Here is a 21603-nt window from a genome sequence, read left to right on the forward strand (position 1 = left end):
GCTTCCGGCTCGAGGAGTGCCTGAAGTGCTGCGGGCTGGGGGAAGATGCGCTGAGGCAGCACTGCACTTCACTGCTCTTGGTGCATGCTCTTCCAAGGCCTCCGTTAACGGCTGCGTCAGAGCCGGGGCCCTGGGACACAGCTCTGAGGCGGAACAGTGTGGCAGGCCCAGAAGCTCCGTCTTCTGCCTCTGTCTGGGCACCGCGTGTAGCTCTGCTCCCCGGATCGTCACCACCCCGCACCACTGTCCATGCGGCTCTGAAGCAGCAGGCTTGGTTTGACGAGGCGAGGTCCCGCGTGGCACCTCCCGCGGGGCCTCGCCCTTGGTGCACCACGCCGTGAACACCCACCTGGCAGGATCACCGCGTTAAAGCTTGCAAAGGGTGTCAGCAGCACGGTGTGTCCCTAGAGGAAGCTGCTCTTGGAGGCCGGGTGTCCGGGTAATACTTCTGTGGTATTTTTGAGGAGCTGGCACAGCTGGAGCAGGTTTAGCAGTGCGTCTTATGGCATCTGTGGCAGGGAGGGAGGTGTTGGCTTGAGGTAACTACGTACCAAGACCGTCTGCAAGGCAGGGATGAGGGCAGCGGGGGAGATAAACCTTTTCAATACTCAGGGTAATGCTCCCTCCCCTTCTCTCACACGTCAGTACCGCGTTTGCCTTGAACCAGCAGCGGAAAGCCAGCCTGATGCCGCCTCCTTCCAGCCGCCGTGCCCGCTTGGCCTTTCAGAGTGGCCTGTTTATGGGAGCGGATCCTGTATCTAACTCCCCATTTCTGTTCACTTCTCTGTAGTGTTAATTTTTAGCCACATCATGCCTGTGACTGCAGGGAGGGGCAAAGCAAGGAGGGTGCCCTTTGGGTGGCAGCACAGACTTGGCTCGCCCCAAGCTGGGCGTACGTCCTTGGTGCGAGAGCAGCCCGGCGAGGGCACGCGAGGGCTCTGGCTTCCCGGTGCTTCCCCTTCCCAGCGCTGCCCAGGTGCCTGCGGCGACGCGCGCTCAGTGACGTGTGCGCAGCCATGAAGATGGTGCCGTGTTCGCACGGATAGGACAGGGCTGCATTTAAGTGTTTATTTTGTAATCGGTGTTTCCTGCTGCCGTTTGGCTGAAAGCCTGGCCTCCGGTCTCCCTAGTTACTCCTGCCCGCGCTGGGGTCCTGCCCTGCGCGACGTGAAGAGGCGGCGCAGGGGGTGACCGCGGCGTGCTGCCCCTGGGGACACGGGACAGGCCATGTCACGCACGCGGCGGGCGACGCCGGGCACCGCTGCTCCCTGCTTCGGCCGATGGATCTCCGGGGCCGGGCTGGCACGGCCGGCCGGGGGGCAGGGGATCCCGGAGCACGCGGGCTGCGGCCAGGCGGATGCTCAGAGAAGGGACCGGTCACCGGATGCAGGTCTTGATGGGCTGCTTTTCCTCTATGTCCCTGCCGAAACTAGAAAGGAGGGATTTCACTGTGCGTAAGGCTAACATTGAGTAACCGTTTTCAAGCAATGTGAGCCTCAGAGGAAGAGGAGTATCTTCTGCAGATTGATTAACTTACCTGGAAAAAAAAAAGGAAAATCTTTGGGCACTCGAGCTTTTCTTCAGGCTGAAACAATTAGAAAATTTCAAGCTAAGCACGGATTGAGAGGGAGGCTCTCAGTTTAACTCGGTTATGCTGATCAATTAGCAGTTGATTTTTAGAAACATTTACAAGACAAGATTAAAAAGCTTCGATGCTCCTGAGCACATATTGACCGTATAACAAGCTTGCTAACGTTTTCTCAGGCTTTTCAAAGGGAAGTTTCTGGTGTGGGATCAAATGCCCTTCCCGGGACAGGAGCTGGGCGAGGGCAGTTCGGCTGCCCCGGTGCGAGGCCGCAGTCCCCGCGTGGGACGCTGTTAGCACAGGGCACCCGGCTCTGATGTGCCGTCACCAAACCACGGCTCGGAAACCAGACCAGAAACAGCCACGTGCAGGAGGCCCCGATTGCACCCGTACCCCAGGGTCCCTCAATTTACCAGTCATTTTTTGAACCCATGGATGCTTGAGCATTACCGTATCCTTGCGGCAAGCAGTTCCTAACTTACTTGCATGTTGTGTCGATCGCCTGCTTTCATTTGTTTTTGTGCAGTCACCTTCCAGTTTCATTTAATGCCCCTTAACACTTGTGTTCAAAGAATCTGCGAGCAGCTCCAGCCTGTTCCTCCCCACCGCGGTGTTCATGGTGTTGCAGGTGGCCCTCGTTCCTCGCCTCGCTCAGGCTGCAGTTTGTCGGTGGTGTCGCTCCCCGCCTGGAAGCTGCTGTCGTTACGTGCAACTCATTCGTTGCAGCGTGGATGTGAGATCTGCACAGACTCCTTGGTCGTCACAGAGTCATATTTCAGGAAATTTCATTTCACAAAAGTATTTCTCTAAACTTGTAGGTTTTCCGAAAGATGCTAACAAATTGTTTGAAATCACGTCATTTAATTTAAAATGTTAGTTGACATTAATTTGGGATCGAGCTTTTACTAATCTGCCCAGAACATCCCTTGGCTGCTCATCTATGATTGCTTTGGATCCGTGTTGAACTAACTGCTCCATAGTTTCCTGGGGATCCATGTGATCATATTTAAATACTGGTAAGACATTAGATTTTTTTCCCCCTCAGTTACCTTAACTTCCCCAGTGTGCCATGATTTGTTGGAAAGAAAAAACAAATCAATGGTTCAGTGAACTCATTAGCCAATTAAATACTCTTAGATGCAAGTTATCTTCCTGCAGATGGTAAAAATTGTTGCTTTAACAGTTTGTCTTTAGCATCTTCCTTAGTTACTGATGGAATAAGAAGTGGTATTGCATTGCCACTGTGAAATATAAATATTATCCGTTGTTGTTTCAAATACAGAGCAGAAATATTTATTGAGGTCTTCTGCTTTGTGTGTGCGTGTGCATGTGTGCGTGTGTGCATATGTGTGTGCGTGTGTGTGTGTGTGTGCATGTGTGTGTGTGTGTGTGCGTGTGTGTGTGTGTGTGTGTGTGCATGTGTGTGTGTGTGTGTGCGTGTGTGTGTGCGTGTGTGTGTGCATGTGTGTGTGCATGTGTGTGTGTGTGCGTGTGTGCGTGTGTTTCCAGACAGGCGCCGGGGACCGGTGCGCAGATGCTGCCACCGCTGGGCTCTGCTGCTGGGGCGTCCTGCTCTGGGTCCACGTCTCGGAAGCGCTGGTGGCTGCGGCAGGTTCGGAGCAGGGCCGCAGAGCAGGTGGTGGATTGCGGGGCGGCGGAGCGATGCCCGGCAGCGGAGGGCGCAGCGGGGGGGCCGCGTGGCTGGGACCCCGAGGCCTGGGCGCGGCCGAGGCTCCTGCCCGTTGGCCCCGGCGGTGCGGGTGGGACAGGCTGGCAGCCCCTGCCGCCACCGTGCAGCCGCGTTGCCGTGCTGCCGTCTGTCACCGGCCCCCGTCGGATGTCACCAGCTTCCCGCGGGGGGTGGGGGGGTCGTGCGGGAGAGTCGTCCAGCATCGCCGGTTCTCCTGACCGGTACCCGAGGTGCAGCCAGGTCCCGGCTGGAAGCTGAAGCTGGACAAACACAGATTGGAAGAGGCTCATTTTTAATAGCAAGGGCAATTAATGTAATAGTTAATTACCTCTTAGAATAACTTAGCACGGTGGGGGTAGATTCTCCATCTCTGGCACTTCTAAAACTCACCAGAAAAGCTGCCTCAGCCCAACCAGAAGAGCCCGCGCGGAGCTCTTTGCTGGGCTTTCCCCGCTGCCTTGGCCCTGCAGCAGCTCTCCCGCGTGCCGGGGGCCTCCGGTGCCGGTGCCGCCCCACCGGGAGCGCGGCTCCGTGCCCTTCCTGCCCCTCCTGCCCCGCTGCTCCGGCCGGGCGCCCCGCCGCAGGCGCCGTGTCCCGCGGGGCACGTGCAGACGGGGCACCCGCTCGCCTGCGGGGCGCTGCCGGCCAGCAGCCCCCGCCCTGTGCCCCCGGCTCATCGCCAGACGCCCGCAACGCCGCTCCGCGTCCGCGTCCACGTCCGCCCCGTCCCGTCCCGTCCCGCCTGCCGCCCCGCGCCCGGCTCCCGCCGGGACCCTCCCTCGGGCTCCTTGGCCGCGCGGGCCCGGGCCGTACCCAGGCAGCTGCACGACAACAGCCTGCGACCTCTGCAATTGGGTCCTGTGCCCGGCCAACCTCGCTCTGATACCTGGAAAAGTACCGTGGCAAGTAGCTGCACGATTCCTGCGTGCCTGGAAGATAGCGAGGAGCTTAGCCAAGATTCGGAGTTGGTCAGACCAAGGCTGCTCCTTTTTACATCAGGATAAAAGATCCGTGGAAAAGGGGTAGAAGCAGCAAATGTCAGGTATCCTCCGTTTTTTAATTCCACAGTCTCACATGATGTTCTCAAAATGAAGTCAAGGTGGGACAGTACAGAGTAAATCATTACTAGGTGAAAGCGCGGCTGGTCAGAAAACCACGCTCAGAGCTACTAACAGTACTCGAACTCCAGTAGCACACGGGAGGGGTTGCCTGGAGGTGTGTCCTGCCCCTGGCACCGTGCCGTGGTTGTTGAAGACTTGCTTGAAGGAGCAGACCATGCTCACGTACGCTGCAGAAGACGCTGTGCGGGCCACAACCGCAGCCGCAGCCGCAGCTCAGCCCGGACGCACGGCAGGTTCTTCCGGAGGCCCAGCAGAGCCCAGCTCCAAAAGCCGAGGTGAGGCCCGACCCACCAGGAGCGGTGCGGGCTCTGACCTGAGGGTCAATGACAGCACGTGCTGCCCATCACCAGCCACGCGCTGCTGGCTGCCACCAGCCCGCCATCGCGGCACGCGGAGGTCAGGGCCGGTCCCTACGGCATGCGACGCTGGGCTGCAGGTCGGGGCCGGTCCCTACGGCATGCGACGCTGGGCTGCAGGTCAGGGCCGGTCCCTACGGCATGCGACGCTGGGCTGCAGGTCAGGGCCGGTCCCTACGGCGTGCGACGCTGGGCTGCAGGTCAGGGCCGGTCCCTACGGCATGCGACGCTGGGCTGCAGGTCGGGGCCGGTCCCTACGGCATGCGACGCTGGGCTGCAGGTCAGGGCCGGTCCCTACGGCATGCGACGCTGGGCTGCAGGTCAGGGCCGGTCCCTACGGCATGCGACGCTGGGCTGCAGGTCAGGGCCGGTCCCTACGGCATGCGACGCTGGGCTGCAGGTCAGGGCCGGTCCCTACGGCATGCGACGCTGGGCTGCAGGTCAGGGCCGGTCCCTACGGCATGCGACGCTGGGCTGCAGGTCGGGGCCGGTCCCTACGGCATGCGACGCTGGGCTGCAGGTCAGGGCCGGTCCCTACGGCATGCGACGCTGGGCTGCAGGTCAGGGCCGGTCCCTACGGCATGCGACGCTGGGCTGCAGGTCAGGGCCGGTCCCTACGGCATGCGACGCTGGGCTGCAGGTCAGGGCCGGTCCCTACGGCATGCGACGCTGGGCTGCAGGTCAGGGCCGGTCCCTACGGCATGCGACGCTGGGCTGCAGGTCAGGGCCGGTCCCTACGGCATGCGACGCTGGGCTGCAGGTCAGGGCCGGTCCCTACGGCGTGCGACGCTGGGCTGCAGGTCAGGGCCGGTCCCTACGGCGTGCGACGCTGGTCTGCAGGTCAGGGCCGGTCCCTACGGCATGCGACGCTGGGCTGCAGGTCAGGGCCGGTCCCTATGGCATGCGACGCTGGGCTGCAGGTCAGGGCCGGTCCCTACGGCATGCGACGCTGGGCTGCAGGTCAGGGCCGGTCCCTACGGCATGCGACGCTGGTCTGCTCTTCCGGCAGCGCGGTGACCGCAGCAGAGTGGACACACTGCAGAGGGACCAGAGGACATCAGGAATGGTGAGAAGTCAAGGAAATGACCCACAAAAAGGTCTTTGAGGAACTGGACGTGTATATGCTGAAGAAAGGAGAAGTGAGTGACAACACAATAATAGTCTCTAAACTTCAAAAAATCACCTATAAAGAAGAAGAGAATACACTGTTCTTCACTTTCATGGTAAACACTGATGGCAGGGAGTTAAAGTGCAGGCAGGGATATGTCGGTTTAGTCCCAGCAAAAATGTTTCCTGTGACCTGAAGGACAGCGGCTGTAAGGAAACTTTGTCCACGGAGGAATGTGTTCACTGTTTCTGGGTATAAGAAGGGTGGACGAGCACCTGCGGGGAGGGACAGAGGTAACGTTTGCCTTTCCTTGGGATGGGGATGCACGACGTGGCCTCCCCAGGGTCCTCCCTGAGTTCTGCCCCTGTGCAGCGGCCGCCAGAAGCACTTGTGAAATCCCCGAGAGGTGTCTTTAAATCACAGCGTGAGGCCGTGGGTGGCCTTCTCCTACCGAGCTGCAGCCTGCTGAAGGCCACCCACGACTGAAGGAAGAGGCCTCTTCTTCATCACGCAGCGCCCAGCACTAGCAGGACTGCTCCGACGCTCCAGGGGCCGTACCGGATCCCAGCGGTGTAGGAGTTAGGGCCGCTTCCTCTTGTGGTAGGTCAGTACCGCACTCCTGCCTGAAGACAGGCATTTCAGCACGATTCGGGTACCAGCCCGCACTGTGGCTCGTGCAGCGCAACACGCTCTGCTCTCACCCCTGCAGCCTTGCCAGGGAACATCTCCTTTTGTCCAGGCCCTTAGCTGCTGAAGGATGGCTGCGGACGGTCTGTTCATACAGTGACCCGCAGGTGACAGACATCACGTAGCCGTCGAAATGAAAGCAGCTGCAGAGCCGTGGTCACATAACCGCTCGGTCAGCGCAGTGTGCTCAGAAAGAGCTTCTCCTAGGCTACGACTGCAAGAGGTGTCAGTCCCAGCTCCTGCGAGGGACCGTCTGCTCATGGGCCAACTAGACCCACATTGCTTGAAGCCACCACGCACAACCACAGCGCCGGGGCTCGCCTGCCCTCCGGCCCTGCCCGCTCGGACGGGCGCCTCGTCCCCCCAGCCTGGTGCAGCGATGCAGCAATGCAGCGATGCAGCGATGCAGCGATGCACCCAGCCCCCCCGCAGCCCGGGGCTGCCGTGCTCCGGGTGCCCCGTCCTACGAGCCAGGCTCCCTCCTGCCTGTCAAAGGCGCCGCGCTGCCTCGAGCAGTTTCCTTTCCATGAAAGTGGTGACTTTCTGGTGATGGACTCCCTCTGGAGAGCTCACACCTTTGCTTGGGTCTCTCTTTCCCGCTCTCTGTGATGCCTGTCGTGTTTCCTGAGCAGTGTTCCTGGTCTCCGTGGGGAACAGCCACGCTGCCGGCGAGGAGCTGTCCTGGATGGAGCGGAAGTGTTGACCCTCCTAGGAGAGCTTATCCACGCAGGAAGCGAAAACCACCTCGCAACCCAAGCACAGACGTTGCTTTGGAAATGTTGCCAAGAGTGCCCGGTTTTGGTCTGCAAGAAACCAAGTGCTGATGAAAGCTTTCATCACACCAGCACAGAAATGAGCCAGTACCATGACCATGCCAGTAAAGGCCAGCCCTGTCCCTCAGGAGTCCAGGAAAGTATCCGAAGTGTTGGGCTAACACCACTCTCCCAGAGCAGGAAAAGTCAAGATCTGGGAGGTGTTAGTGCTCCCCGGAGCAATCTCCAGAGATGTGTGGATGTTCCCACCTTGCCCAGCAGTGGAGAGATGGAAATGGGAGCCCTTTCCCAGTCCCGGAGAAGTCAGGTAACGGTGCCACCCCCCCAGCCGAACGCTCGTGTGTGCTGGGAGCGGGCTGAGCTGCTCACTCCAGCTCCCAGCTGAGGTGGTGCCTGGCAGGCGCTTGGGAGCTCAGACACCGTAGCTCCTACCCGGGGTCCTCTGCGGCTGGGAAGAGAGCCCTTCCCTGTCAGCCTGGGGAAACAAGCAGGCGGACCAGGGAGACCTGGCTGGGTGTGTGTGTGTGTGTGTGTGTGTGTGTGTGTGTGTGTGTGCGCGTGTGTGTGCGTGTGTGTGTGTGTGCGGCTGCTTCAGGTGCTCTGCTAAAGCATGGGGCTCACAGAGGTTCATGCACAAGACAGGCCACTGCTACTGCTGACTTTGTGCAAGGCTTTTCAAAAAGACAAGTATGTGGCGTTGCTCTAAAGGGCTAGATGTGGCCTTGAGTCCTAAAACGGACCTTCTCTGTTTCAGAAACCCCGCCTGGGACCAGATCCCAGGAAGCAGGCTCTTTCTGACACGCTGAGGTCTTGCCTGTGACAAAACTATGCACCCGGGAATGCTCTTTCTGATATTAATGAGGAAAACAGCTTCTTACAGTCCCTAGGGCCCTAATTGCAACCTCTGTTGCCCAGGCACGAGGGCGGCTTGGCAGCTGCTGCAGGCAGGTTTTGCAGTGGGAAGTGGAGACGGGGCAACTTGACAACTGTGGGACGGTGTTTGCGGAGGCAGCTGGAACCGCCTGGGTGCTCCTGGCATCTGGACCTCCTGCTCGGGCAGCACCGCCGTGGCAGCTGCTACCGGCACCGCGAGTGTGCCCGCGCGGCTCCCGGCTCCAGCCGGGCTCGTTTCACGCTGCACCGCGTCGTGGGTGCGGTCCCAGAGCAGAGTCTGCGCCCAGCACGAGCCCAGCTTCTGCCACGAGCACGGTGCGGCCGCAGCCAGCCCGCTCCCCAGACTTCTCGAGCTTCGAGTAACGGATTCCACAACATTAGCCTTGCTTCTAATGCGTTTGGGGGTTATATCGCAGGAACGGCTAGAGGCTGTGAGCAGGTTCACCCTGTGTTGCTAGCCTCTGTGCAGAAACCGTAGGTGGAAGTGGTCGAGGCACACGGGCAAGGTTGCACGGCACTTTCCATTAGAAAGACCCGCTTTCATTTGCTAGTCAGTTTATTTAACTGTTGCGGTTGTAGTTTGCCATGCTGTGTGCCCGCCTCAGAAAGAGCTTTTCTCTGCAGTTACAGCAAAAATCAGTTCAGATGATCTGTAGGGCGAGATTAGGGAAAGCGTCTGGCCCTTGGCCTCTATAGCCGGTAGCCGAGGTACCAGGGCTGTTCTGCAGAGTGCCCTCCTCGGAGCAGCACCTTGCAGCGCGGGAAGGAGAGCCACGTGGATGCTGCGTCTGCCCAGCAGCCTGTGACCAACTTTTCCCAAATTATAAGCCTCGGAGCACCCCGTTTTGCCTGTACCGAGCAAGGACGTTGCACAGCTGGCAGCTCTGCCTGTGCGGAGCAGTTGGAAGCCGTGCTGGAGCCCGTGTGCTGACCGGACAGGCCACACACCACCTTCAGCAAAGACGCTGTGTCCAAAGGGCCAGTGACTTGCCGGTGTCACCTACCGGCTCCAGAAATGCAGGCAAACAGTCGCTGGCTTTCCTACACTTAGGTGGTTGCAGCGAGAAACGCACAGGAAGAGAAGGACGAAGCCTCAGAAGCTCTACTGCAAAAAACAGACAAGGACAGCGGTGGGAAGCAGGGGCAGACTGAGGCAGGAGGTGCAGCTGAGGCAGTGACACGCTGGGGAGGTGGGAGAGGCTGCTCTGTAGCTGCTGAAGGACACTGCCCGCAGAGACTGGGCTTGGACTCAGTACTCACGCCCCAGCCAGGTGAGATCCAGGGCCGCGTGCTGTGCCTGATAAACACAGAGCTGTGACCCAGAAACCCCCAAACTGAAGGGAGGGTGCAGGGCTCCTCCTGGGACACATTTTACCTCAAGTGTCCTATAACGCGTCGAGCAAGGTCTGGAGAGGTCTCCGCTGACCGCTGAGTGCACGGGGGGACCAGGAGCTTTGCAAAATGCACATGCAACGAATATTTCTCATGCACCTGGTATGCTGGACAGTGGATCTTCACGGACGTTAAGGGAACATGAGATAACTCAGAAGCGGGGAGAGAAGCCAGCTAAAACGGCACAGAGGGGCTGCCCGCAGGGAGGGTGTGTGGGGAAGCAGAGATGTCCGGGGAGCACGCCGAACTGCAGAGAGCTGAGCCTCAAGTGGAAGCCAGGGAAACTGCAGTTGCACTAGGCAGCGAGAAGCTGTGGAAGATGAGATACAGGCTGCAAGAACTAGAGGAAGCCCCTGGCAGTCTAAGGAGTGTAGGGTCACCGCATGTAACCTGGACCCTCGTCCCCCCAGTCGGGGCGTCCTGCAAGGGCGCTGGATGCACCTGGGAACTCGCACACTGCATCTTGGGCAGTATATGTGCTAAATTACAGTGTATGCTTTGCTTTGCTTGCAAACCTTTTGTTTCTAGTCCTTCAAGTTTTTCTCCTATGGATCTTTGCTTTCAATCTGGTGAATGAACTTCTGCCTTTCTTTGCTTCAAAGTCTCACAGACGAAGTGGACCAGAGCAGAGTAGGCTGTCAGGGCCCGGAGCATGCTGCCCCTCTCCTGGAGGTTCGGCTCCTCCGGGCTCAGGGCCAACACAGACAACGCAGCTGTCCATCCCGGGGAGCCACAGCGGGGGCCTGCCCGTTTTGGGCTAGGGAGCTGCCTTTAAGCTCAGGTTCTCCCCCTTGGTCCCTGACTGAGCTGCGCTGCAGGTGCATCTCTGACTGATCTTACACTGCATCTTATGCCCTGACACTGATCCTGACCCGCTGGCTTGAGTTTCTGGCTTGGAGTTTCCTCACCGCTAGTTCTTCCTAGGTGATCCTTGGACTGTTGGTGACCCTGGTTGCCGTCACCGGGTCTGCTCTGCTCACCTCGTTTGGCTGCTGCGGGATGCACCGTGCCGGTGAGGCCGGTGCCTGCCTGCGCTGCTGCAGCGCTCTCCTCCCGGCTGCCTCCCTCCCGGAGCAGCCTGTCCTTGCTGCGCCCGACACTGGTGACCTGAGGCCGGGTTTCAAGAGAGGCTACAGCTAAAGCAAGGTTGTGAGTCGCTGAGCAGAACCTGCATCTGGAACATGCCTGGGGCTCGTGGGATGCCAGGGGGTTTGGGGAGTCAGTGTGGGAGCAGCATCGCTGGCTACAGGAGGCCCTGGCCCTTGGCACAGGCAATCCTCCTTCCTTGCGGGAGCAGCAGGTCAGCTGGTCGCAGAGCACAGCCGTTCCCCGGTGCTCCCAGGTACCCGCCTGGCTGACGTGATGGCGTGTGGTGGGGGCGAAGGTGACGTACGAAAAGGTCATTGGACAAATGATCAGGCTGCAATTGCTCAGGAGTTAGGAAGTTGCCTGATAACCTTGATTGGACGCTTTTGAGTACAGGTCTTGAAATCCAGTGACTTACACACAAATATGCTTTCATTTTCTCTGTGGCCTGATGAAGTGTTTTGATAGCAGTGGAATGAAACCAGCTGTACAGGTGAAGGTGGCTCCAGCCTGAAGGATCCTCTCCTGCAGAGACGCTTGGTGGATGAGGCAGGAGAGATGGGCCAAGGACAGGTAAAAAAGATGAGCAACTGCCCTGCAGACCCTGAGTGTACCCCTTAGCGTGTCCCTAAGGTGGGTTTCCTGTAAATGCTAATCGCTCCAGCATCCTTCCCAGCCTGGAGCCTGGGCTCGTGCCCTCGACGAGGGGCCAGATGGCCTGAGCCCGACAAGTGCACGTCTCTCGTCCTGTGGTCCCAGGGCCATCAGTCAGGGGAGGGGTCTGCATCAGTGGTGCCAGGGGTTCTTCTTGGGATGCCTCACTTTTATGATGGAATACTTGAATCTGGATGATTGTTTTGACATGGATTTCTCCATGTTTCTGTTTCCCCGGCGGGAGGTAGGGCAGCCCTTGCCACAGAGGGATATTTCCTTGGAACTGCAAGGATGTGCCATGGTGAAGGGCTTTGGAGAGCCCGAGCAGGCTTCGGCGCTGATGGCACAGCTGGACCCTTGGGGCTCAGATGGCGCCTGTTTAGTGGGGGAAAGCTGAGGACCCGCTTTGTCAGCCTGATGGACACCCTGGAGCTGGCAGTTCAGGCCCTTTCTGGGGAGAGCCTGCCCCATCTCTGCTGTCGGCCCAGCGAGTTCTAGGTGGAGAGACAGTGTGTGAGCACGGCAAGACCTCATCCACGTGCTCCACACAGGATTCAAGTGCCCACTACGTGGCTGGACCATCATGTCCCACATAAAACACACAATCCAAGGCTGCAGAAAGAGGAGTCTTTTTTTTCTTTCCCACAGAGGGAATCCAGTTGCACCAGACCTGCCTGGGGACAGACCAGGTGAGAAGGGCGGTGGGGAAATACACGTACTCACACAGATGTCGGTGCCGCCAGGGAGCTGAGCTGGCAGTGGCACTGCACCCCCGGACGGCGTGTGCCTGCAGGCGGGGGCACCCAGCGCTCCCGAGAGAAGGGCCGTCCCTGGAGCTGGCAGGCCGCTGCGTGGCTCTGCCGTTGCAGATGCCGCCTGGGTGAGTCTGGAAATGACTTAAACGCCGGCATTTCTCAGCTTCCGAGCGCTGGAGGTGGTTACTGCCATGCTGATGCTTGTCTGAAGCAGGGCTGTGGTTCGCTCAGTGCTTTAGGGTGTTCTGTGCCTGGCGACTCCGCTCCTGCGGGCGGGAGCACCGCTCAGGTTCAGCGTGCGGGCTCCCCGCAGGGCTCGGGCCGCGCTTCCCGGGCCAGAAACGGCAGAGCGGAGCTGCGGAGCTCAAGCTGCCGCTCGGGAGCTTTCGGCCGGCTCTGGCCCCGCTGGCAGCCCGGGAAGCATCTGTGCGAGCGAGCGGGGGGAGGGCAGAGCCCGGGGCTTTGTGCAGCCGCAGAGCAGCGGGGGCTGGTCAGTGAGAGCCCCAGCCGAGGGTCCCTGCGGGCGGTGGCCGCCGGGGCAGGCCCTCCCCGGGCACCCCGGTGCTCCCGCACCCCGGCAGCGGCTGCTCCCCGGGCACCCGGGGCACCCCGGGCTGCGGCCCCGCACCGCCTGCCTGGCCCTGCCCCAGCGCCCCGCGGAGCACCGGGCCGCGGGGGCCTCGTTGCCCTCTCCAGCCCCCCCGTTCCCGCCTCGGCCTGGGCGGGAGCCGGCCCGAGCCCGCAGAGCGCCGCTGCCGCCCCCGCGGAGACCCCGCTGCGACCCGCTCCGGACCCGCCGGGGGCACCGGGGCGCCGGCTGCGCGGCCCGGAGCGGCGCGGCCCGGACCCGGACAGCGGCCCGCGGCGGGGGCGGGGGCGGGGGCGGCCGGTGCTCCCGGGGCAGCGCGGCTCCCGGCCCCGGATCGCGGCGCTCGGTGCCCGGCCAGGACCAGTCCGTCGGGCCGCTCGGGGCCGCCGGCTGCCGGGACCCGGTCGCTCCCCGCCGGGCTCGCTGGTCCCGGCCGGGCCGCGGCGCTGGCGCAGGTCACCGTCGGCGGCGGCAGTCGGGGCGCGGTCAGGAGCGCCGGGCCGGGCCGGTACCGGGGGGTGGTCGGGCCGGAGCGGAGCGGAGCGGAGCGGAGCGGGCCGGGCCCATCCCGGCTCGTCCGTTGTTCCGGCCCCAGCCCGGGCGCAGGGGCGGCCCGAGGAGCGATGTGCCGCGCGGGGCGGCGCAGCCCTGTCCCGTCCTGCCCCGTCCCGTCCCGTCCCGTCCCGTCGGGCCCCACAAAAGCGCCCTTGTGCTGGCCCCGTAATTGCTAATCATCAATCACCATTAATAACAGCTGATGAGGCGGGAGGGGGAGGCGCCTTCCCAGGGGCCGGCCGCGCCGGGGGAGCGGGGAGCGCTGCCCCGCCGGCGCGGGCGCTGAAGGAGGAACTCGACCGTGATGTGCGGAAGATGGATGAGAGCAGAGGGCGACACCCCCGCCCGCCTCCCCTCCCTCCCCTCCCCTCGCGGCCCGGCCCGGCCCCCCCGCGGCGGGGCGGGGGGCGGGCGGGCGGCTCCGAGCGCGCCTCCACTCCGCCGCGCCGCGCCGAGCCAGCGAGCGGGCGGGCGGCAGCTCTCGCCGGGCGCCGGAGCCCTCGGGCGGCGGCGGGCCGGGGCCGGGGCCGGGGCCGGGGCCGCGGCGGCGGCGGCGGCCGGGGCCGCGGCGGCGCGGCGAGTTGGCGGCGGCCCGAGCTCGCCGGAAAGTTGGTGCCGGCTGAGCCGGCGGCGCCCGCTCGCCATGCAGAGACCCGGCGGCCAGGGGACCGCCTTCTCCATCGACTCGCTCATCGGGACGCCGCCGCCGCGCTCCGGGCACCTGCTCTACACCGGCTACCCCATGTTCATGCCGTACCGGCCGCTGGTGCTGCCGCAGGCGCTGTCCCACGCGCCGCTGCAGTCGGGGCTGCCGCCGCTGGCGCCGCTGGCCTCCTTCGCCGGCCGCCTCACCAACACCTTCTGCGCCAGCCTGGGCCAGGCCGTGCCCTCCATGGTGGCGCTCACCACGGCGCTGCCCAGCTTCTCCGAGCCCCCCGACGGCTTCTACCCGCCGCAGGAGCTGCCGCCGCCGCGCGCCGCCCCCGACGCCGGCTGCCGCCGGGGCGCCGAGGGGCTGGAGGCGGAGGAGCTGCCCGCGGGGCGCGACAAGGGGCCGCCCGAGCCCCCGCTGCACTTCCCGGACCCCTTCCCCGGTCTCGCAGGTAAGGACGGCGCGGCCGGCGCGGCCCCCCCCCCTCACCCCCTCGGCGAGCGCCGGCCCGTCCCTCCGGGGCCTCCGCGGCTGGAGCCGCCCGCCCGGCCCCGGCCGCCCTCCGCCCGCCGCTCCGCAGCTCCGCGGGGCGGGAGACGGCAGCCGGCTGCGGCGGGGCCGGGGATCTGCCGGCGGCTGCGCTCCCGGGCTGCCCCGTCGGCCGAGCCGCGGGGACCGCGCCGGCTCCGCTCGGTTCCGGACCGTCTCTGCCGCTCCGCAGCGCCCACAACTTTCGCCGGCTCGGGGCAAACTCCGCCCGCCGCCTCCGGGCCGGGCTGCGGGGCGGGGGAGCCGCCAAGCCGCGGCCGTTCGCCCCGGCGGGGCCGGGCCCGGGGCGGCGCGGGGCGGCCGGAGCTCTCCGAGGTCCTGGCTCCCGTCCCGGGCCCGGCGAGCGCGGAGGCAGCGGCCGCCCCGCCGTCCCGGTCCGCGGGACCCCGCGCAGCCTCGGCGCCGGCCGCGGCGTGTCCCGGTGCCGCCCCGGTTCCGTCCCCGGCCCCGTCCCGGTGGGTGCGAGCGGCGCGGGGCCGCGCGCTGCCCCGGCAGGATGCGGCGTCCCGGAGGCCCCCCCGGCCCCCGCTCGCCCGTAGCCCGCGGCGGCCCCGGTCCCGCCCCCTCCCGGCGACGTCGCTCTGCGGCCGCGGCGGGCGAGGCTCCGAGCGCCGGCGGCACCGGGGCGGGGGGGGGGGGGGGGGGACGCCGTGTCCCGGCGGCGGCCCCGCTCCCCCCGGCTCAGGCCGCCTGCAGCCTCGGCGCCGGCTTTGCCCGGGGCCGGGAGAGCCGCGGGGACCCGGCCGCGGTGGCCGCCCCGACGGCGCGGGCAGGCGGCGGCGCGGCTCCAGGGACGCCGCTCGGGGCCGCTCCCGCCGCCGGGGCGGAGCCGTCGCCTTTGTGAGCCGCGGCCGCCCCCCCGGGGTGCGGGCACCAGCCCGGTGACCTGTTGCTCCTCATTTCTCAGCCCGCTCCAGCTCGTTCTCCTCCCGCAGCAGCGGGCTCGGGGCTCCTGTCTGCGGGGAGACCGATGCAAACCGACCGCGGGCTCCCGCTGACCCGGCCCGTCCGGGGAGCCGCCTCCCGCGGCCCCCGAGAGCCGCCTCTCTCTCACGGGCTTCCCGGCACGGATCCGTCCCTGCTGCTCTTGCAGCGCTTGGCTGTTCCTTCTCCAAGCGTCTCCCCTTGGCGTCTCCCCCCGGCTCCTGCACCGGCCGGCTGGGGCCTTTCCCCTTCCCTGCCCGCTCCTTCCTCAGCAGGCTGCTGCCTCTGCCCAGACACCCCTCGAACCGGTCCCTTAGCAGGACAACGGGGCTTTTTGCCTCCCCGCTGCCTTTGTGGGTTCCCAAGGCTCCAGCGCTCCTGCGGTGCCCCCGGCACCTGTACTGAGCCGAAAGCCGACGGCGGTCTCAGATCTGCCGTGAGTGTCCTCAGGGACAGAACCGCCCCGGCCCAAACCTGCCGGACCCGCGGTGGGTCACCCTGCATCTCCCCAGCTGGCAGGGAACGACCTGTGCTGGGCTGGATCTTCCTCCGTGGCTCTTCTGCGGCTAAGCCCAACGCGTTCTCACTCCTGTGGGGCTCAGCTGAGCTGTTCTGGGAAGCGGTCATTGCTGACGTTTAGAAATACCACCTCGAGGGCTCCCCTGTCCTAACGGGCTCAGGTGATGGAAGGAAATTTATCCTGCTACCGTTGTTCGCTCTCTGTTGCCTGTCAGCTGTCTCCCGGCACTGTGCTTGCTCTGGAGCCCGCAGTGCATCAGTGATGCTTGCGCTCCTGCACAGGCACGTGCCCGTACGGACCTCGCTGCGTGGGCTGCTCTGCCGGGGTCCGAGGGGATGTGTCAGGGCAGATGTGCCCACTTCTGCTTGACCTAACGCTTCCCTTGACTGTACCTGCCAAAGCTCTCAGAGGTGCACATTAGGGCTTGTTTTACCAAACATCCTCATTTTCACCTGAGGTGGTTTGTTTTACAATCAAGGAAGTCAGAAAAAGATGATTCATGCCAAAAGGAGTCATCCAAACCCATCTATAATGCTGTTTGACCCAGTGTCCCTCCCATCTGTGACACTGACCGAAAGCAGATGTCCAGGGAAGACCACCAGAGACCACCAGAAAGGAGAGACAAACTCAGTACCAGCCACATCCTGGGGCAAGGCGTTCCACAGATCTCTTATCTGCAGAAGAATCACGTGAAGAACTGCCTCCTTCTCTCTGTCTTGCTGACATCAAGTGAAATGACTATGTGTCTCCCTGGGCTCCGTTAGCATCTCCGTCATACCGGTGTCTGTGGAGGCAGGATCGCTCCGGTGACTTGCTGGATCAGCCAAAGGAGCCCAAGTCCTATTTTAGCCTCTCTCTCTGCAACTAAAAGGTTTCAAGCCTGCTCCTGGCTGTTGACACGCTTCTTGAGGGAGGAAAGGCGTGCAGTGAGATGCAGAGAGATGCAGGGAACCGGTGAGATGGAGAAAAGCCTGGAGGCTGGCTTGTTTCCGAAGCTGCAACAAGGTGTGTGACATCCAGCATAAAGCCACGCAATACTCCAGCCCTCCGCCCCTCTCCTGAGACCTGTTTGTTCCGGAGCTACAGAGGTCTCCACCGAGCCCCAGACACTGGGCCCAGACCCTTTCTTGCACTGACTTAGTACCTCCACGTTCAGCCAGGAGGAGGGCAGAGAAGGTCTGTGTTGTTCCTCGTGAACATGCCAAAGAGCTCGTGTGTGTTTGCAACCCTGGGCTCTGCTGGCTGCCACAACACTTGGTCTTGATCTGGGTCCCGCTGGTCCTGCTCTACCTTGGCTTGAGTATCTTTGTCGCCATGACACTCATCCATCTCTGCTCGCCATACTTAGCATTTCTGCAGTGAGATCACCAAGCAGCTAGGGCTTGGTGAAGAGCAAGGTGAAGGGTCAGTCCTATTCTTCACCCATTGCCTTCTGTTGATATTTCAATTTCACGATAATTTGCTTCATGATGAATACTTTGTTTCTTGTCAAAGACATTTGAAAGCCTCAGTAAACCCTCCCGCCAGGCAGGTGGGTTCCACTGCTTCCATTACTTCCTCGATGGAGAAGTACTAGGAGATTAACAGACTGAGGTACCAATTTTCTTTGTAAAAACCTCTGTTTTAGACTCTATCACCAGGTTCCTTGCAAACCCTTTTATAAGACACAAATGGGAGGCAAGCTGATCTGCTACAGATGGTTTAGAATTTGTGGTCTGGTTAAGAGAGGTGCATCCTCAGCTAGGACACGCTTTGTGAGGTGACGTTACGGTTGGTAGCTCAGCCTCCTTCCAGCCTCCAGGGCACGGACTAGGCCCACGAGAGCCAAGTGCCGGATCAGCACTGTGGGAGAGGGCGGCTGCTGGGAGGCCCTCCCCGTCCCCAGGGAAGAGCAGGCTCGGGGCAGGGCCCGTGAGCGCTGCTGCTGAATGTGCGGATGTCCCCGTAAGAGCTCTTCTAGCCTGTCAGGCCTTACGCTCCCCGGGCAGAGGCGGCACACAGAAAAGGAAGCGCTCCTGTTCTTGGGCAGAGTTAGTGCTGGCGTGAGACCGCTGGCAGCCAAAGTGTCCCCTGACATCTGTTGCTGCAGCTTCCTCAGCAGCATGGGCACAAATCCTCTGGGTCTTTGCTGCACCTCCTCTGCGTATGGGAGCTCGCTCCCCCCTCTCAGGCCTCTTTCAGGGGCCCCCGGGAGGAAAGGGGTGCTGCCTGCCCTTCTGCAGCAGAAGGGTGGAGATGTTTCTTTCTGCGGCACCAAACAGGAGGAGCAGGCACGTAATGCCACGTTGCAGAAGTCGCCCCCCCACTCCCCCGAAGCCGCAGACCTGCTGCAGGACCAGCGGGGACGGGGGAGCTCCTCGATGACCGAGCTCCTAAGAACGACTCCTGGGCTTTCGCAGCGTCGTGCAGGTGCCGCTCGTGTGTTTCCAGCCCCGCGCCCTCAGCCAGCCGAGAGCCGTGCTGCTTTCCCTCCCGAGCAGCGGCGAGCCGGCTGGGGCCGCAGTGGCCCAGGGTACAACTGTCAGTCACCCGACACTGTTTGGAGGCTTGGAGAGCTGCTGTTGCTCCTTCTGTGTGCAGGGTGGCACTGAAGCTGCCAGTGCTTCAGGACCGGCTCCCTCCAGTAGCAGTTCCTGTCTGTGGGTCAGACCTGGAGGACTTGGTGCTGTCTTCCCACCTCAGCACGATGGAGCAGCTCTTCCATCAGCTTGCGGGTGGCTGAGGGTCCTCTCCTTCCTTGACCCCTGGCTGTGGCCCAGAGCATCTTCCTGCTTTATCTCCTGTGAGACCTTTGCTGGATCCCTTCTGCAGGAAAGCGACTGGATTCCAGGCCTCCTTCCTCCCAGCTCTCTCCCTCCCAGTTCCTCCCTTGCTCCATGGATGTTTAACCATTTAGAGACCAGTCTGGGATGCAAGAGGCTGGAAAGAGGAAGAGTCATTCTTCTATTCCCCGTCGGTAGCCTCGCAGGCAGCACAGCAGAGGTGTCTGCCGTGGTCCCAGTGCCGTCTCCCGTCCGGGATGCCGGGGCTGAGGTCCTGTCCCCGGGGTGATGCCGGCTGCCTCCAGCCTGCCCAGCCGCGCTGCCCCTCTGCCCAGGCGGCGCAGGGAGCTCAGCCGTGGGCATCGGCCGCCTCAGCCCGCTGCTCCCGGGCCGCGCAGCTCCGCCGTGGAGCAGCCCGGGGTCGGGGGGGGGGGGAGAGCCGGCAGCAGGGCACCCCACGTCCTGCAGAGCCCCGCCAAGGTTTGCTGCGGTTTCCAGGGAAGTCCTTCGGCTCCCCTCGCTGGATGGGCAGCAGCGGGATGGGTGGAGGGAGGGCTGAGCTGAGAAGCGGGCGGAGGTCTGGACGAGCCCTGGGAGGGCAGGGCTGTGCTGCAGGGGGGGGCAGCGGGGGCGCCGGGGCGGCTCCCCCCGGGGTGCAGGCGGACGCGCCGACCCTGGGGGTGCTGCGCCGCGGAGCCGCCCGGGCTGCGGGCGGTGCGGGCCCCCGCCCCGGGGCTGGGTCGGCAGCGCGGCTGGGCTGCTCCGCGCTGCCAGAGCTCCGTGTGCCCGGCGCAGCGGGGTCCGGGCAGCCGCTGCCCCTGCGGGAGTCGGCGCAGCCGGGGTGCGGGGGCCCCGGGGGGGGCGGGGGGGTGCGGGCCGGGGCGGCCGGCGCTGACGGCGTGTGCCTCGCAGAGGGGAAGGCGTACAGCTCGGACGAGGAGAAGCTGGAGGTGAAGTCGGCGGCGACGCCGTGCAGCGAGCGGGAGGAGGAGAGCTCGGCGGGCGACAGCGAGGACGAGCCCTTCCTCGACGGGGCGGCCGCCGGCGCCAAGGGCAAGGGCAAGGGCGGCCCCGCGGCGGAGCAGGCGCCGCCGGGCTCGGGGGCCGGCAAGAGCCGGCGGCGACGCACGGCCTTCACCAGCGAGCAGCTGCTGGAGCTGGAGAAGGAGTTTCACTGCAAGAAGTACCTGAGCCTCACGGAGCGCTCGCAGATCGCGCACGCCCTGAAGCTCAGCGAGGTGCAGGTGAAGATCTGGTTCCAGAACCGCCGCGCCAAGTGGAAACGCATCAAGGCCGGCAACGTGAGCAACCGCTCGGGCGAGCCCGTCCGCAACCCCAAGATCGTGGTGCCCATCCCGGTGCACGTCAACCGCTTCGCCGTGCGCAGCCAGCACCAGCAGATCGAGCAGGGCGCCCGGCCCTGAGCGCCGCCGCGGCTCCCGGACCCAGGGGGGCGGCAGGAGGGGCGGGGGCGGCGGGGGCGGCGGGGGCGGCGGGTTACCCCCCCTCCCCCGTACGTGTCCCTTATTTATTCCGTGTAAAGTCTGTACATACGGCGCTGTGTCCTCCCGTCCGCGCCGCCGGCAGCCCCGGGCCGGGGCGGGGGGGGGGCCGGGCGCCGGGCCCCGCCGTCCGCCCGCCCGTGTATAGCTGTGATTTCAATAAATTATTTTCTATGGAGCGAGGCGAGGTTCTTCCCCCGCGGCCCGGCACCGGAGCGGCGGGGGGGGGGGCGGGGGGGGGAGCGCGGCCCGCAGCGGCGGCAGGAGCCCGGGCTCGGCCGCCCCTCGCCGGTGCCGGTGCTGCGGGACGGGAGGGGCAGGGACCGGGACCGGGACTGGGGAGGAGCTGGGGGACGGACCGGGCCGCCCATCGCTGCCGCAGCGCCTCGCGGCCGCCGCTCCCGGGAGACCCGGCAGGGCCGCGCCGGGCCCCGCCGCCCCGGAGCCTCTGCCGGCATCACCCGCCCGGGACGGGGCGGCCGTCTGCCCTGCCCCCGGGCCCGGCACAGCCGTGCCCCCCGCACCGCCCGGCCCCGGGGCAGCCCGTGTCCCCCGTCCCGCCGGGCCCGGAGGTGGGACTGGCCCCGCAAATCCGCCCAGCCGCGCTCCCTGGGGCCAAGCCCTACACGTCCCTCTGGCCTTGCACCAGCCGTAGGGAGAGGAGAGGCCCCTGCCCTTGGCCCCTGGCCCCTGCCCTTGGCCCCTGCCCTTGGCCCCTGCCCTTGGCCCCTGGCCCCTGCCCTTGGCCCCTGCCCTTGGACCCTGGCCCCTGCCCTTGGCCCCTGGCCCCTGCCCCTGCCCTTGGCCCCTGGCCCCTGCCCTTGGCCCCTGCCCCTGGCCCCTGCCCTTGGCCCCTGCCCTTGGCCCCTGCCCACCCCAGCACTCCGTGCCGAGCCCAGGGCACACGCAGCCCCACGCGCCACAGCACCTGCGTGCCCAGCCCGGAGCCTGCCATGCCCTGCAGCTCTTCGGGGCCACTTTCCCTGCTGGAAGAGACCTGCCCTGAAGCCCTTCCTCCCCCCTCCCCTGCTAAGCAGCCCTGCACCCCGCTTCTGCATGAGGAGTGAATGGAGGTGCCTGCAGCGCGGGCTCCTTGTTGTCACTCGGCTTTGGGCTCCTCACCCCGCAGCTGAAGGAGAGGAAGGCTGGCGTCTCGCCCTGTCTCGGGACCCTCAGGCACCTCACTGATGCGATGGCACCAGCGCCAGCAGCTGCTCCTCTTGCCGTGATGCCACGGGGCTCCTGCAGCAGCGAGCAGGGATGGCCGGGCACGGACACTGTGTCCTGCCCCAACCTGGAGCAGCCGCTGGGTCTCACCATGTGGGGCATGTTGACAGCTCATGCGGGTGTTAACAGGCTCCCTAATGGGGGGCTGTCACACGTGGGCCAGCCAGGATGGAGCAGTTTTACGCATGAGGCCTGTTGCATGACATGCTGCTTCTGAGGCCA

The 21603-nt window shown here is 64.2% G+C and overlaps 1 protein-coding gene across 1 annotated transcript; it reads left to right on the forward strand.

Moving 5' to 3' along the window:
* Positions 1 to 13560: 13560 nt before the first annotated feature.
* GBX1 (gastrulation brain homeobox 1) lies at positions 13561 to 20117 on the forward strand. Its single transcript, XM_064505528.1, is given in 5 exon segments — positions 13561 to 13644; positions 13646 to 13699; positions 13701 to 13803; positions 13806 to 14348; positions 19565 to 20117. Coding segments are annotated over 5 exon segments (1296 nt in total). The 3' UTR covers positions 20077 to 20117.
* Positions 20118 to 21603: the final 1486 nt, after the last annotated feature.

The sequence above is a fragment of the Dromaius novaehollandiae genome, chromosome 2 (genome assembly GCF_036370855.1).
Source record: "Dromaius novaehollandiae isolate bDroNov1 chromosome 2, bDroNov1.hap1, whole genome shotgun sequence".
NCBI classification, from domain to species: Eukaryota; Metazoa; Chordata; class Aves; order Casuariiformes; family Dromaiidae; genus Dromaius; species Dromaius novaehollandiae.